Source organism: Podarcis bocagei, assembly GCF_964188305.1.
Source record: "Podarcis bocagei genome assembly, chromosome: 6".
In the NCBI taxonomy this organism is placed as follows: Eukaryota; Metazoa; Chordata; class Lepidosauria; order Squamata; family Lacertidae; genus Podarcis; species Podarcis bocagei.
This window is the reverse complement of record NC_138130.1, coordinates 22,786,381-22,804,800: the sequence shown is the minus strand read 5'-3', so window position 1 is coordinate 22,804,800 and position 18,420 is coordinate 22,786,381. Positions and strand designations below refer to the sequence as shown.

Below are 18,420 nucleotides of genomic sequence, written 5' to 3'. Positions count from 1 at the left end.
AAAACGGAAAGGGGTCAAACCATTACAAGAGGTAGGTGTTGAAATTTTGGGAGACTGGATTAGTTACAATGGAATGGTCTCGGTGGTGGGGTACACATTTTTATTCTTATTTATTTATGATTATTACTTTGTCAAAATAAAATTATTTTTTTAAAAAAAAAACCTGTGAATACGTAAAATGAGGAGATCCCACTAAATTATTTAGGAACCAATTTAAAAGTGGCTTCCTTTTTCCTTCTTGGGATGCTAAATTGCTCTGTCCTACTGTACTGTGCGGTCTGCCGAGTGAGGAAATGATGCAAATGCAAAGCCACTAAAGAACCAGTGAGATGAACATCTGGCACAAAACAGAGATAAACAGTGAATAGGAACTCTGGGGCTTTCTACAAACAAGGCAAACATCCCTAGCTGTTGATCTTGGGCGTGTCTGAGCCTTTCAGTCAATGAAAATTAGCATGTGTAATTAAAATTTGTTGACCCTGGTTTACAGTAGTCTTTATTTGGAGAATTCCCAATCCACTGTCCCCTTCCCCCAGCATTTTAAAGCCTTTGGTCATGTAAAACTATTACCGGTATGTTAACATTCATATCAACACCTAGTGAGCTCCATGGCTGATTGGGAATTTGAACTCTCATCTCCCAGGTCATAGTCCAGCACATAAACTAAGAACAAAGTGCCAATGTGGTGAAGTGGTTAATCTCAGTCTCATGGGTTGGTGAAACAAACAAACAAACAAACAAACCACAGTTCAGGTCGGACAACACAACAAGCTACACTATGGTTTGTTTCAGCTGCATTGACACTGCACAGGGGAAGAAGCCACAGCAAATTTGAGGTAAATTCACAATAAAACACAGCTTAAGGTTTACTGTGGCATGCAAACAAGCCCATAGGATGAAGGATTAGCCTTTTCTAGCCTTTTGAAGTTATTGGGGGTCATGATCAACAATGGGTAACTAAAGTACAGTGGTACCTCAGGTTACATATGCTTCAGGTTACAGACTCCGCTAACCCAGAAATAGTGCTTCAGGTTAAGAACTCTGCTTCAGGATGAGAACAGAAATCGTGCTCCAGCGGCGCGGCAGCAGCAGGAGGCCCCATTAGCTAAAGTGGTGCTTCAGGTTAAGAACAGTTTCAACTTAAGAACAGACCTCCGGAACGAATTAAGTACTTAACCAGAGGTACCACTGTATTTAAATATTGCCTTGCTGACTTAAGAGTTCTTTACCCCATGAATGTTAAAGCCATGCTTGCAAGCCAGACAGCAACTCCGACGACAAGCATGGGTATGCAAACATGTGCACGGAACTTTTTAAAGTATTGTTTACCCTGATGTGCTATATAAGAAACTTTGCAGACTAATCTTGTTTTGGGGGCCGTGAAGCTTCGGGAAGGACAGGACTCAGAAGCACCACTGAGCCATCTGGATCACTTCATACCTATTTACCGTTTTACAGCATTCACAACCACTAGATGTGATTGTCACTATTTATATGTCTCTCCCTCTCTCTTAAAAAAATGTTAAATACACTTTTTTACATTGAAGCTGCTAAAGGCTAAGTGTTGTATGTATATCCATCCCGCTCACACAACCAAACTTCCCATTCCTTTCCCCACATACCCTCCCCCAAATCTGCTACAGAGGGGCCCCCAAGCCTCTGGAGCAGATTTTCAGGGTATGAATGGGACAGTGGGAGAGAGGAGAGAGAACATGCTTCAAATATTAGCAATCAGAAATCAGACAAATCATTGGGCTCTTTTTTTCTTATAAGACATTATTTTAATTCAACTTACATTCAAAATGAATACGTGTATAACCCCAATGTTTAAAAAAACTGCTAAGACGTGCCAAGGGACAAGAGCAGAAACTGTTGCATTTCAATCTGCTGTTTGATATCTGTTTGACTGTCAGCTCACAGTGGTTTAATGGGGTTTTGGAAACAGCAGTATTCATCAAAACTATATTTTGGACAGCGTCTCACCTGGTCTCTTCATCATCCCACGCAATTCTCATGCCTTTCCCACCACCGCCTGCTGAAGCCTTGATCATGACGGGGTAGCCTAGCAGCGGGGAACAATTAGAAAGGAGTTCAGACTTTGATCAGTAAGTCATACAGACATGACAACTGACCACATGTCCAATAACAGGGAAGAAAACAATAGGTTTATTAAAAAGCTCTTAGTTGGGAAGGGTACTGCCAGTACACTATCATTAACGGTAACTAGCTTCTGAATTTCAGTATATCAAATTAAATTAATAAAAGTGAATATAAACAGCAAATCAAAGCTACAATGGTAATACTGCACATTCTTTAAAGTATGGATATGTCGCCTTCCAGTCAAAAAGTCCTAAAGAAAGCTATATTTGGGGGGGAATATTTTTTTTCACAATCTCAAAAAAAATAAAAAATATAATGAACCGCTGAACATGACAGGGCCAACTAGCCAAGAAAAGAATCAGTAGCACTGTTTCAACTAACTTAATCCAAAAGCCACACCTTTGCTCCTCATCAAAAAGCAATTGGTGAACTAGTCAGGCAGGCCTCCTTGGGAATGATGTTCCATAGCTATACCTAGGAAAGTCTTGTCCCAAATCCCCAAGATCCAAAGCCCAGATGGTGAAAAGACAGATCAAAGAGACTTTAGTTGCTCAGTAGATCACACAGAAGACCTCAGAGCCTGCTTTGGAAGAACTGTCCCCCCTGCTTCAACCACAGAGCTGACCAGCAGCAGCAGTGTGGGAAGGATCTTGTAGTCTTAGGTTTCGATAGTGTTTTAGTGTGGTTTCATTTTTTAATTATTTTTTTACTTGTAAACCACCTTGGAATGCTTTGTAATCCTAAAAAGGTGGTAGGAAGACAGCATAACAATACTACTAATAATTATTTACGATTATGGTTTTTAAAAAGGAGGAAGAGGAGAAGGAAGCTTCATACTGTAAAGGAGGCTTTAAAAATACTGTGGTTCCAGTAACATTTTAGGGCCTTAGAGACTGAGTCCAGAACTTTGAACTGGACCCCCAAAATGAAATGGAATTCAATGGAAGAGGGAGGTACTTCAGGCTTGAAGGATCCTTTTTATTTTTTTTATCAGACTCGCAAGATCCAGCAACCAGCACCAGGTACAAAAGATATACACTTAAAGTGCTATTTGCATAGGAATTTGTCTTGAGTACCTGAACTAGTTCTTCTACACACGAAATTAACTCTTGGCTACCCTCTCCCCAGCTATCTTAATTTTCAGCATCATAACTTGTGTGCATGAGTGGGGAGTAGTCATTTGGTTACTCCCATTTTTCATACAACAGGGAGTCATAAAACCTTGTGATCTACCGCAACCACCCAGAGACTCATCTACCTTCTTCCCACTCCTGAGATAAGACTCTAGAGGTAATGTCCTACAGCACAACCCTAACCATATCTACTCATAAATAAGTCCTACTTGAATTCAGTGGTGCTTAGTCCCATGCATGGATGTAGCAGGGGGGCAGCTACCCCCCCCAGTAAATGCATAAAAATGCTTAACTAACTGACCAACTGCATCACATATAAGCTCAACTCTGCCCCTCACAACATAAACCCTGGCTAGGCCCATGCTCCCATGTCAGTTGGTTACGATTACAACCTTATATACCTATCAATGGTCATTTCCCCCGTGTTGTATGGCAATTAAATATATGTTATGTCTCTTTTCTTCTTTGGAAGTTTCTAAACAGAGGTAAGATAGCCATCTGTCAAGGATTCTTAAGCTGTGATGATTCCTGCATAGCAGGGGGGGTTGGAAAAGAGGAGTCTCGGGGTCCCTTGTAACTATGAAGAGGCACACCTTGGAGGCTGGAGGCAAGAAGACTTACGATTTCCTTTCTGCTGCTTTAAGTCTCCTCCGAAGGAGAGATGGGGGAGCCATCTTTGAACCTAGCCTGCTGAGAATACCTTGCATCTCTCAACTGCTTTTAAGCTGTGGCTTCTTGGAGTACAGCAAGACTAATACCTGTGATGGTATTATTGTTTTGCCTGTCATAAAGTACAGAGGTAAATCAAATTTCTATTTTTAAGGGTTGCTTCCAGCTAAGTTTAACTTAGACCCATTGAAATTAATGGACCTAAGTTTGCCATGTCTATTAATTTCAATGGGCTTACTCTGAGTATGTCTAACTTTTGATACAACCCTGTCTAGATTATTAAACTGTAATGTTGAATTTATCCTATGTTTATTAAATTGTTGGTTTTCTCTTATTTGCCTTTACTGATATAATTGTTAACATTTTTAAAAACTTATGTATTTTGATGATGCTAAAGTTAATTGTGAGCTGCTTCAGGAAAAGTGGAATATAAATGAAATTAACAAAAGGTAACTTGGGTGACTTCCAAGCTCTTGCCCTTTATCAGAATGCAACCCTCGGAAATGGCTTTTTTTAGACACAAAAGGGAGAAAGGTACAACTTGCTGCATATGAAAAAGGGAAGCAGTCCACTATATTCAATTCACTCTCACATTATTTCCTTCTCCAAAAAGCACTGGCTTGATTTGCACCTCTTAAATGGTTGGCTATATGAAATGCAACCATATAAGGGCTGCAGCAATTTGGGTCTTATAGTAGCAGACGAAGGGGATGTGATGCAATGGCATAGGGTGTTGTAGTTCTTTGCTAGAATGGTTTGGATTATTTGATATTTGAAACAAGCCTTCACATGACAGTCACTTGTTTGAATTGGACATATATTACACTTGTTTGAATTGGACATATATTACACTCCAGTCCAAAAATACATTCTTTTAAATACTTCATCCTTAACCACACAAGGCTCAAACAAGCTTCTAAACTGAAATATCAGTTTCACCCAGCCTCCCTGGTCTACTTTCCAGCACACTGTCCACCACACAAAACACTGGCCAAGAGTAAGACAAAGTTTGATTAGGTTCATACTCCGCAGGCCACCTTACAATTTCACAAAATAAAATGTGCGTAAGTTATGAAATTTCCCAAATTATAGGCTATAATCCAAAGAACTACCTCAGGAACTCCAAAGTGAAATATTTCACTTCTCTTGAAGAGCTGCACCTATAATTGCACCATTTTTTAAATGTCTCTGTTTCAAAAGTGGCTTCTCAGATAAGATTGGAAGGGGCATAATATGAGGCAGAGGGGTCTTCTACTGTTTGGGGAGTGAAACTACAATGTTTCACTGGTTCATTGGTTGCTGGTCATAGCCTAATTTACAAAAACAAACAGCATAAACACAATTCTATCAGTCTCCTGATAAAAGATTAGCCATGTCTTAGCACCTTATGCACAAAGTTACTCTTTTCCCTTCATATAAACTCACAAAATGCTACCCTTCATTTAATCAGATTTATGATTACGAAAGCTTGCACCCTGTCTGCAATTTAAGCCTCTAAAATGCTGCCTATATCACAAAAATATTAAGAATTAAAGAGACCATTAATGCTCAGATTCTTCCAGTCCTGAAGGCAACAGAATTTTAAAACTTAAATCATTTTTTTTCCCACAGGGACTACTTATTACACAGTTAATTTAGTCAACAGCATCTTCTGAAAGGCATACAAATCTCACTATAGCCAATTTAAGAACTTACCAATTTCCCTTGCAATTCTGACAGCTTCATCTGCATCCTGTAAAAGCAGGAAATTAGACCCAACATTAATCCCATCAGCTACTGCACTGTGTCTCTAGGGCAGTCGTATATTGCACTACTGTCTCCTCCGATTCATTTAATGTTTGATTTTACAACCTTCTGACCCACTTCATTCAGAGGAATGCAAAATTAATACCATAAGTGGAATGTAAATTTTACCTCATCGCTGCATAATACTCAGGCTCTAAGCAGCGAAGAATCAGCTGACAGGAAAAGTCAGCAGGACTACAGAAGGATTTCTCAAGTTGCCAGAATTTAAATTATAGAATTTAGATGGTTCCACAGAGAAGTCAATATCATAGCATTGTAACATATCATCTGTCAGCTTATTCCTGTCTTTTCAGGTACACGTGTGTCATGTTTTCCTGGATACAGTCAGCAGGGGGAGTTGATTCTCTATTGTTTGGCTAAGCTTCACAGTCAAACACAAGTCTTCTAAAAATTCACTGAAATATTTAAATAAAGCACAGTATACACAGGTGTTTGCTGAGTTCCCACCCTTTCTTTAAATTTCAGAAGCGGAAATTTTTAACATATATTAAGACTCCAGAAGAGCACTTCAAACACACAATCACTTCATTACAGAGGCCAATAAATTTTGTATTTTTAAGTGATAGAAACTCAAAAAGTTTTTTCTGGTAACTTTAACATTATACTTTACAATTATTCAAACACTGGATTTTGACATGTGGATGGCGAGTATTATGTATCAATACAAACAGTGTGCATGGCCTAAATAATGATGAAGGATAAACAGCAATATCTCTTTGTTATATAGTGGTATATAAATGTGTGGTGACGCTGTGGGTAAAAGCCTCAGCGCCTAGGACTTGCCGATCGAAAGGTCAGCGGTTCGAATCCCCGCGGCGGGGTGCGCTCCCGTCGCTCGGTCCCAGCGCCTGCCAACCTAGCAGTTCGAAAGCACCCCCGGGTGCAAGTAGATAAATAGGGACCGCTTACTAGCGGGAAGGTAAACGGCGTTCCGTGTGCTGCGCTGGCTTGCCAGATGCAGCTTGTCACGCTGACCACGTGACCCGGAAGTGTCTGCAGACAGCGCTGGCTCCTGGCCTCTAGAGTGAGATGAGCGCACAACCCTAGAGTCTGTCAAGACTGGCCCGTACAGGCAGGGGTACCTTTACCTATATAAATGTGTACACATAAATGGAATAAGCAAAAGCATCTTATGCCGTTGGGATGGCACATTTCTTTGAAATCACCCACTAGTTAATTCGTTGAATAGACACACAACATGTTTTTCATGTGGAACTTCCTAATCCCTGACATTTCCAGTTTAAAAAATAATCACATAGCAAGGCTAGAAAAAGCCCCTGATTCAGACCTCAGAGATACACTACCTACCACAGTAGTGCGTGTGTATGTATATATATACACACACAAACACACACTCTTGGGGATGTTATCTTCTTTTAAGCAGCCAGGTAAGGGATAAGTGAAAAACATCCTCGGTTACAGTTCAGCTTCTCAGCAGCAAGTGAACAAAAGACATTCAGAAAATGAATGCCATATATTTGGTAAACTTTCCCATCACCCAAATAATGTATTTCCATTATGCATTACTATACGACATGTTAAGCCCTGGAAGTTGTTATAGGAATTCAAAGTCCATTCAAATTTGCTAATATTTGCACTCCTCTGTAACATACATTTAAAAGGTTTAAGTAGATTGTATGTCTGGAAACCCCCAGCTGCTGTGTGAGGCTGAATCCATGGGGGCTAACCTCTGAACATTAAAATGAAAACTGATATTTTAAAGCATTCAAAGCCTTCCCCACCCCTTTTTCTTTTTCTAAAGAAAAATACTAGACAAGAGCTCCCTCTCTCCAAAAAGGGAAAATAAATTGCTTTGGAGGGTTCGTACCTGGCTCATTTTTTGCCAAACAATAAAACAAAAATCTTCATAGTACCTACTAAGAGCCCAATGAAGAATAAGGAAGCTGGTACAGGAAGTTGTCAGAAAATTTAATTTCCTTTCATTAGCTAGTCTGCTCCACAAATCGGTGCTTGTTAAGTTCAAAGCGGCCCTGAAAGCAACATCAGTTTTAAGTCTTTTTTTTTTTACTTCAAGCAGGCACATCTGTTAATGAGATTTTCCAAACAATTGTTTTAGAGCCAAAGATAAGTCCACATACCAAAAAAAGGGAATAAAATTAATGTTTAGTGTTTTATTACACCTTGTTGTTTTCCACAACCCTGCAACCTCCACACGCTCCAAGTTTTAGCTTAGAGGGATAAAAAAATGTATGAAAAGGGTCATTTAAGAATGTTAGTGGTTTCCACACATTGAGTCAGAAGGTTCTTTGTTCCTGTCTGTGACAGTTATGTGAGAATACTTCCCCTTAATAGTCTCTCTGTCAGGAAGTGTTAAACCTGCCAAATGCAGACAATTAGAGCCTCTTGAATAAAATGCAAGAAGAGTGATGACTGATGAAGTGCCTCGATTAGAGCCAAGGAGGAAACTTTTACATTTCTTTTCTCTTGCAAATTCAGGCACATATTTGCTAAAGAGAATTTTAAAATAAAAGTAACAAAAGCAGGTCATTTCCCCCCCCCATTTAGTTACCTGCAAACAAGTGGGTAACTGGTACATGCTACAGGCTCATAAGAAAGCAATCTGGAAATTATCCCAGGACAACTGACACAACTATGTTAGATGCAACCCCTCCTTCCCCACCTCCCAAGTCACAATACTTTTAAAGATAGGGCCTACAATTTTGCTGCCTTCAAAAACATCAAAGCAAAGGGGGAACTACTAAGCAAACCCTTTTACTGTACAGTGGTACCTCGGGTTAAGAACTTAATTCGTTCCGGAGGTCCGTTCTTAACCTGAAACTGTTCTTAACCTGAAGCACCACTTTAGCTAATGGGGCCTCCTGCTGCTGCTGCGCCGCCGGAGCACAATTTCTGTTCTCATCCTGAAGCAAAGTTCTTAACCCGAGGTACTATTTCTGGGTTAACGGAGTCTGTAACCTAAAGCGTCTGTAACCTGAAGCGTCTGTAACCCGAGGTACCACTATATTTAGGCCAAACACACTTTTGTAGAATAGTAACAAATATTATAACTCTCCTTGTCCAAAAGCACATGTCATCAAGCAGTACCACTGCCTACTCTGACCATAAGAAGCCTTTTTAGGATGCTGTTTCAATGACTAGCCACAATCCACCAGGGTGAGAAAGCAGCACAGGTAGAAAGAGCATAACACTTTCTTTTGCACACTTACTTATGAGTAAGTCCCATTGAAGTCAGTGGGGCTTACTTCTCAGTAAGCATGTGCCAGACTGTGCTGGAAGTCATATATTCATTAAAACAGTATATGTGTATATTGGGGGAGTGGGTAGCAATAAAAACAAACTTTGCATTTTCCCCAGTATATTTCTGACCCTTAAAAGTTTCCAAGCACCTACTCAGAATGCTAAAACAATTAAGCATAAACCTTCCATAAAATATTCAACTTCTGTGGGATTCAAGATGCAGACTCAAAGACTTGCATTCCACTAGTGGAATGATAGACTTCCCATGCCCCCCCACTCCTCAAATACTGCCCCCATGTAGTTAAGTATATGCTGTTTAAGAAACTTCAGATTCAAAGACTGGTTTGATATGCAGCATAGATAACTGTGGTTCCAGGAAAAAGAAGCCCAAAGTTGTGTGGCGCTTTGGATCCTAGCCCAAGTATGTATTCACTGACATTTCAATAATTTGGTAAACCAAATCTGGTACTCATGTGTGAAAAGTACAAATAACTAGCATATTACTCTTAAAATCAAACATTGTTTTCATTTTGGAAAATTAAAAAATTATATTATATTTGAGCATGTGTCTATGATCCAAAAAACCATTAAGGCTTTGCTTGCAAGGGTTTAAACCACATATTTACTGCATTCTTCAAAGCAGCTCTGGACCATATCCAACAACTGACCTCTTTTTATTCTCACAATTCTATAAAGGTGGGTTAAGCTGAGAGATGGTGACAGACCAAAGGCCAGAAAGATCACACCTACATATCTTAGGAACAGGTCACATTCCTCAACATAACCAAAGGCATTTGGAGTCAAGACATTGGGGAACGAGACACATATTGCCATCAGAACGTGGCAAACCAATATTGCACCAAATAAAAGGAAAGGTGCTCATGATCAATTTGATTATCTCCCAAGAAATATAAAAAGCCTCTTCAGTAGCAGTGGTCTATTCACATTATTACTGCAATGATATACTGGGAAATAGGAGAGATAGCCTTGAAAACATTTTTTTCCCTTTGCCAAAATCCAGCTCCAGAGAAGGAAACGGTAGGCGGCTTTCAGTTTGGAGCAACTTTATGGTGAAGAGGATATTATTACACAAGCCTGGGCAATACGTTTTGATTCCTGGATCAACTCACAGGCAGTCCATCTGAACAGGCCCGTGGCGGGCAGCCGTGTACACTTGCCCCAGGCCTCAGAGGGCTAAGCCAGCTGAGGGAGGGGTGGAGCGCCAGGGACCAGCTGCTTTTTAGTTTGAGTTTATAACTTTATTCTAACAAGACTCCTGTGCCAGGCCTGTGTATGAGTCTTCCAACAACCCACCACATTTTAGCCAAGCAAGAAACGGAACCAAAGGCAGTGAGACTCAGATAGGGGAAAGCTAAATTCTTAAGGGCAAGGAGAAGTTTTAACTCCTCTAGTGGTGTTCTGACTGCCTCTGTTACTTTCTCTTATATGAGGGAATGGCGGCCATTTAAATGAAAGAGAAACAAACCACTACACTTAGTGACACAGAGTTGAGGCAAAGGCAAAAACTGCCCATCATTGACTGAGTGACTTAACAACACTGATTCCATCAGGGTACTATAAGAATGAACCAAAATGGCACTGCACACCCAGCAATCACTGCACAAACCCAAGGGTGATGTTGATGGTGATTTTGCTATTTTATAATAAGCCTCAGAAAGCATTCTTTTAAAATGAAAAACATCTTTGAAATGTTTCTTACCTTGACCACCCCATCAAATCCAGGTATAGTGTTGACCTTTGCATTCTTGGCTAAGAGTTTGCTTTCTATCTTGTCCCCCATTGCTTGAATAGCATGCATGTCTGGTCCAATGAAAGCAACACCTTCTGATGCCTGAAGAGAGAAGGAAAGCAAAGGGTTTTTTACTCGCATATATATATATATTTACTATGCTGAGATTTTGTTTAGGGAAAACCCTAAATTTATGTAAGCAACCTAGCTTGAGTCAGTACATTAAAATGTGTATGAGCTTGTTAAGCCTATATGGAACACAGGCACAAAGCTCCTATAATTACTGTTTGCATAAATCAAAGCCAGACCAAAGAAAAATAGCGGAGAGCCATAAAGTATTCCAGCCTGAACATTTGCAAGATCCCCTGAGTAAGAAAAAACAGTTAACTCATGAGTCAAGGAGCCACAAGTGGCTTACAAAGATATGTTCAATAATGTATACTAACTTCAGGATTTCATTCTGCATTCTTTAAAACATAAGCCTCACACAAAACGGAAATGAATTTACTCTTTGTAAGTGTTCACGACGCACAGGATGGACATTTAAAATATTTAGGTACTGCATATATAATAAAAGCCATAAATGGATATTATCTTTGTAGGCTAGGGAATCACAGTAACATACTCATACAGACTGCACTTCAGAACAGCCTAATGTCTTAAAGTGAGGTATTCTTTATGTCCAGATTATCCCAGTACTATAAACTATCATTTCTTATAACACACTTTCATTGTATTTGTTTTTAATCTCTCTCAAACACACACTTTTCTCTTTTTCCAGAGAACTTGAGTTTTTGTTTTGTGCTTGAAAAGCACTGCTATTATATATATATATATATATATATTCAAGACCTTATAAGTTGGATAGTTTGTGTGAGATAATGTCAGTCAGGCTCTTTTATCAATTGTGCAGCTTTTTAAAAAACAAAAATCAGCTGACTAGTTAGACAGTAAAATCACTGACCACATTAACAACATCCTGTTTATTGATCTGCTCTGTCCCAGACAGAACATCCACAGGCAAGCATATGAAAGCTGCCAGGAGTCACAACATTCATGACTTTTGGGCATTTCACAAATTCATGCATATTCCTTGGTCTTAACTCATCGTATCCCTTAACTTGATTACTCAGTACTGAATTTGTGAAATGAAATGCTAAGAAGCATTGCATTTGAAGTTATAGAAGGTCCACTCAAATGATAGCTCATTCTCACACATCCAAAACAAGGTTCTAGAGTATGGTCTAAAAGTGCATGAGACCACAAACTCATTGAAGCTAAGCAGGCCTGGGTATGGTCAGTTTCTGAACTGGGAGCCACCTGGATTCAATGATGAAAGAAAGGTGGCATAAGCTTTATGCTGAAGCCTTCCATCCAGTAATGAATGCGAATGTTCATACAAAACTTTAGCCCCCTTCCATGGTGATGGCGGTAGGGCAGGCAAAACATACATGTAACAGGTTTCTTATATGGGAGGCTGAACTAGCCACAGGTAAGGAACTTGTGAAAAAACTCTGATGTTGGGTAAGATTGAGGGCACAAGGAGAAGGGGACAACAGAGGATGAGATGGTTAGACAGTGTTATAGAAGCGACCAACATGAATTTGACGAAACTCCGGGAGGCAGTGGAAGACAGGAGTGCCTGGCGTGCTCTGGTCCATGGGGTCACGAAGAGTCAGACATGAATAATCGACTAAACAACAAGAAAGGAACTTGTAGAAGAATGATGAAAATGTGTAAGGTGCACACAAAAACCCCAATCCAGAAATGGGGATCTTTTCAAATGGCAGCAATGAAGACAAGAGAGAATCCTGCCAAGAGAAGGATTGAACTCTCTGCTCATCTGCTGGTGAGCGGACAGTTCAATCCTGTTGCCTGCGGCTTTGCCAGCAGGTTTTCCTATGTGGCCCCTCCTGCCCACCTGTCAAAGTTGGCCTGAGGGGTAGGGGGGATGATAAAGATATAACCCACATGGTCAAAAAGTATGCCACCCCTGGTTTGGAATCCACCTTATACTGTAACAATACCAAATTTTGTGCGACTTTAATAATTACATATTCTTCCCCTGTTTAACACGGTGTCAATTCCTCCACCACCCTCAGATGTCTCTTTGTGTGTCTTTATATTGCAAACCCCTTTTGGTAGAGATCTATCAAAACTGTAATCCTACATGCAGTGAAAATATATGTTTCCAATCCTTCTAGCACCAGCATGTACACCAAGGCAGGTTTCTGGGAAATGGTTTAGGACAAGGATGCAAAAGCGATTTCCTGGGCCTGGTACATTGGGTGTTGATTGGGCCCTCTCGACCCCTCGCCACCCAATCTGTTAACAAGGCCTGCTACATATAGCAACTTAACCTAGCCTACCTCACAGGGCTGCTGCAAATATAAACGCAGGTGGGGAGAGGAAAACATACACAACTTTGAGCTCCTTTGTGGAAAAGCAAGATACAAATATATGCCACACAACAGATAGTTAAACTATGAAATACACTCCCACAGGAGGCAATGACAACCACTAACTTAGATAGTTATAAAAGAGAATTAGAAAAAAATCATGGAGGATAAGGCTCTCAGCAGCTGCTAACCAATATAGTTATGTTGTGTCTCCAACGTTGGAGGCAATCAATATGAGTCTGAATACAACGGAACCTTGGTTCTCGAATGTAATCCGTTCCGGAAGTCCGTTTGACTTCCGAAACGTTCAGAAACCAAGCGCCCTGGAAACAATAGCCGACAACCACATAGGACATTTGAGTTCCAAAAACCGTTCGAAAACCAGAACACTTACTTCCAGGTTTTCAGTGTTTGGGAGCCAAAATGTTTGAGTACCAAGGCATCTGAAAACAAAGGTTCCACTGTACTAATTGCTTGGAACCAAAAGAGGGGAAGATGCTACCTCCAAGGGCTGTTGTGTAGATATAAAGGAAAGGGGAATACAATATACATAGCTTTGAGCTCCTGAATACAAATCTACAACAGCAACAAATATGTGTAGCTTCTTAACTCTCAGCAAACATACATTCACAGACATTTTGCCAACCTGTAGACTTTCCTCCCCTGCATTCTAAAACTGCTGTTATAACATTTTGCAAATAGTGATTTTAAAACAAATAAGATGCCAAGTGACTGGATAAACACAGAAAATAAAGGTGACATTAAACACACACACACACACACACACACACACACACACACACACACACAGAAAACTATCTATTTGTAAAACTGTTTAGGCAAAAAAGGAGGGAGGAATTACCACAATTGCCAGCCAATCAACACTGTGTACAGACAGATAATAAAGCTTCCAAACCCAAAGAGGGCTGGGAACTAGGTTTGCCTCACTAGTAGAAAAGAATATGCTTAAATATACATCTATGACAACTTCACCCATTAATACCACAAAACTGAAGCCGGAGCAGTGGTACTGCCTATTTGTTTTAATTTTTTTGACCGCCACCATGTAAGAAGTTAAACTAAAAGGTCGAGTACAGCAAATATATAAATATATAAAATAAACAAGCAAAAGATCCCAGCTTCAAGCCTTGGCGGCTGCAGATAAGACCAAGGAGGACTACTGTCTGAAACTCTGGAGAGGTTCCTGGGTTACGAGAGTCTGCAGGTAAATATTTTGCAGTGTAAAATAATACTGCTGTGCAGTTTTCCAGACTGTGGAATATACAAGCAGCCACAAAGGATATGAAAACATGAAACAAAAAGAGAGATTAAAAAATACAGTACGTTGCATGCGTCATTCTGAGCACTGTTCTTTCCCAGGACAGATTTAAAAATGCAAGACATGAGTCCTTCTAAATTAGTATGGAAAAACTACAGACCTCAGAAGAACTCGTTAAGTAATAGGTTTCTTAGTGGTTTAGGTAGAAACAAAGTGAAACATGTAAAGAATTTTCTATAGATGTTTTCCATATACCATTTCTTACAGTTCCTGGCACTGAAATCAGTCAAAGCTTTTACATGATAAAAGAAATCTGTGGAACTAATCCTAGAAACCTCTTTCTGTTTTCTGTGCATAACACCTCCAGGCGACAGAGGAGACAAAATGCTTCATTTGCATCCTTAAACATTAGAAACTGAGAATGAACCTTTTCAGCTGTAAATGTTATTGCATCTACATTTCCAGAAAGAGGGGGGTTGAGAGAAAGGTTAAACAGTCCACTCAGGTTTATGTTAACTCATCTCTTTTTAGGGCCACTGATCAGTAGAAAGAGACAAGAATGCAGAGGCTTAACCGCTCGGATCTCCTTCTTCATAATGTCCCATTGTATTCAATAAATGGATACAGCTCCTGATTACAGGAACAAAAAGAAGAAATCAGGTATGCACCAAGGAAATGGGAAATATTAACCAATGCCATCTTCCAGATTTTTCTCCTTCTATTCTTGAGCAGTCAACTTTCATTTCTGTGGATGAAAAACTAAGGCAAGGTTAGATCAGACTTCTTTTACAATATTCACGGTGGTAGATAATATTGTTTGATATTACAATACTTGTACAAAAAATTGTACGTTCCATAAAACTTCAGGGAACTTGGGTCCTGACTGCAAAGATAGCAGCAGGTACAAATGCACACAAAGCGGCTTCTAAATCAGTAACTACTGGGGTAACATTTGGTTAATGACTTTGTCCTGCTATGCTGTTTGTCACTGGAAATCCATTATGAATGGCTAAAGCCAGATACTCTACATTCAGTTTTCATCTTGTGACAATATAGCAACCTCAAGTGATTCAGTTCTGACGTCTGACTCAGATCATTACTTTCTGCTGCAATGGTGGTGCCCATGACATAGCCCTTCCTGAACATTTTTGTTGGTACATCTCAAGAAAAAGGCTATAATTAAGCCAAATACAATTCTTTTCTGCAGAGCAACTGGCTTTTCCCATTTCATAAGAAGCTATTCTTCCACTGAGAGCTAAGTGCAGGGGGGGGCCCAAAGGCTCCCCAGAGGTACTACCCATCCCATAATACCCCTTAAACCCGTCAGCATGCAACAGCGGCCGCACCCTGGGAATGGCTTTGACTGGCTGGCTAAACCAGAAGGCGGCAGCTGATGGGTCTCAAAGCCTTGCCCTGCATGTGAAGACAGGCTCTGGCAGATTGAGCGAACAAGAAAGTGGGTCCAATTGTCAAGAAGGCGGTTTCTGCACGTGTGGTAGAGGGAAGTGAGGGGCAGATGGGGCTAGTCCACCAAAGAAGGTAGTCCACTTAAGATGTGAAAAGCTTGGATCTGAAACCTCCCCTGCCTTGCAAGATATAATCAGGAGGAGAAAAGGCTAAGGAGTAAACCCTACACAAATCTGGAGTAGAGTCCGTAAGAGGGTTGGATGGCGTCTTGTACACCTCCTTTTGGCAACTCCTGCAGCCAAGCTAGTGCCAAATGTATTGCTCTGCTTTGTTTTGGACCACATCCACAAGGCTAAGAAAGAGGTCTTGTTATCTGGGCAGCCCAATACCTCCATACACACTGCCCAGGCTTGCGCCCCGGGCAGGTCACTTTGGTGCTACTAATGCAGCAGTTTGACTTCACCCCCAGAGGTGTACTCCATAGTCTCTTGAGATAGACAGAGGCCAACAATTCTTCCACTGAACAAGTACATTATCTTAAAAACGTAGCAACCCCCCTGTTTTTAATTGGGAAGGAGAGAGAGAACAACTCCAACAGCCCAATGAAAGCATCCCCAGTCAAGTTGACCATTGCATCTTCAGGAAAAAGCTGTACTGTGAGTCACAGGCAAAAATGGAATACACAAATACTCATATGGATGTAAAATTATTGACACACCGAGGTGGCAAACCAGTGGCAGTACCTAGGCAACCTTACTCTAAGGAAGGACCCCTTTCCTCAGGGTGAGGGGCAGATTAGTAGCAAAATCAATGGTGAATTAAGTAGGTGGGTGAGGGGAGGAGAGGAGAGGACAAGGAGTGACAGAGGGCAACCCTTAGTCATCTCATACGAAAACTAAAAGCAGTGGGTAGAGTGGCAGTGAGGCAGACAGCACCTAATCTGCTGGTCTATGAGCTAAATTATGTGCAGTAGAAGGCACCCAACTCAAGGACGACCAAGAGAAAATAATTAAAGAAAGAAAGAAAAATGAGCTTGTAAGAACACAGCCCAGTGAATACTTCATTAGCTCAAGCATCAGAAGATGACATGTCAACCTTGAGAAAAGCCCTGGCAAAGATATATGGAGACTGCCCTGCAATCTCCTCTTCAGAAGCTTTGCCCATATGCTTCAGATAAAAAATTGCAAATAAATCTTTGTCAACTTGCTGTTAAGCTTCTATCAAAAGTGTAATGGGAGGTACAGGAAGAAAACTTTTCTGGTGATTCTGGGACGTGTTCCCCTAGCTCTATGAAGTAGAACTTTCATTTGAAATATGATTTAGTATTTTGATCAGTGATATTTTGGAAGTGATTACTTCCAATGAGCTCCTTGGCAGAAAATAAATGCAATTGATTAATTCAGTAGTAGTAGTAGTAGTAGAAGTAGTAGTAGTAGTAATACTGATAAATACTTTGGGGCATAAACAGCACAAGAAGCTACTAATAAGGGCAATCATTAATAAAATGTCAGAAGAAGAAGAGAAAAATGACAAGGCTTTAAAGACAATGAACCTCTGGTAAGTGAAAAAGACGTGGGTGAACAGCTGGTCAGTAGTTCAACTAACAGGTCAAGGAAACCTAGGAGAAAAAACATGTACACAGGCACTCTTGATGGATGCCATGTTCAATCAACTGGCATTCCCTGGTGCACCACTTGCATCTTTCTGCAGGAGGGAATCACAGGCGCTTTCTCACATTGGTCACTGTCCAGAAAAGGCATCCCTAGAGCAGCAACACCACTTGAACACTTGAGATTCTCTCGCAAAGTTCACAGACAGGTGAATGGAGCCTGAGCAGAGGTCCTCTTGTAGCAGCTCAGGAACTGGCTTCTGAATACCAGTTGCTAGAAACCACAGGAGGGGAGAAAGTGCTCTTGTCCTCAAATCCTGCTTGCTGGTTGGCCACTGTGAGAACAGGATGCTGGACTAGATGGGCCATTGGCCTGATCCAGCAGGGCTCTTAGAATCGATGTTTTCACAAAAATGGTTATTTCCACAATATAGAACCACCAAATTATAGGGTTGGGAGGCACCGTTAAGATCATTCAGTTCAACCCATGCTCAGGGCATGGTCTGCAATGCATGATGAAGCTACAGCATTTCTACTTAAATACCTCCCGTGACCTGTTTGCTCCATCATCAAACAATTCTTACCACTGGCACATCTGTCCTAATGTTTAGCTGAAATCTTCTTCCTTGAGATTTCTACCCACTGGCTTTGCCTTCTGGAGCAATAAAGTACAAGCCTATTCCATACGACACCCCTTCTGCAATTTGAGTACAGTATCACTTGTTTGTCTCTCCTTTAATACTCTCTTCTCCAAGCTAAACACACCCCTGTTATTCATGGGACGTGATTTTCAGACCTTTCACCATCCTGGTTGCCACTCCCTGAATACATATCCCCTGTTGCTCTCCTTAAAATGTGGATTGCGGGGGGGGGGGGGGTAGCAGCGACATTAGACTGCTAGCTCATGTTCAGCTTACAATCAGCTAAGACAAATATATCCTATTCTCATGTGCTTCTGCCAAACCTGGTCTTCCACATTTGTGTCCTTTGGTTAAAAAAAGGTAAAAGACCCCTGACAGTTAAGTCCAGACTCTGGGGTTGCGGCGCTC

At 40.7% G+C, this 18,420-nt stretch overlaps 1 protein-coding gene across 1 annotated transcript in view; it reads right to left on the bottom strand.

Moving 5' to 3' along the window:
* Window positions 1-18,420, bottom strand: part of PCCA (propionyl-CoA carboxylase subunit alpha) — a 205,197-nt gene that overhangs the window by 147,951 nt on the left and 38,826 nt on the right. Inside the window, exons 4-6 of the mRNA XM_081198401.1 lie at window positions 10,648-10,779; window positions 5,598-5,634; window positions 1,984-2,062 (exon numbers count right to left, since the gene is read on the bottom strand). Of these exons, the coding sequence (XP_081054527.1) occupies window positions 1,984-2,062; window positions 5,598-5,634; window positions 10,648-10,779 (248 nt within the window). The remainder of the gene's footprint in view (window positions 1-1,983; window positions 2,063-5,597; window positions 5,635-10,647; window positions 10,780-18,420) is intronic.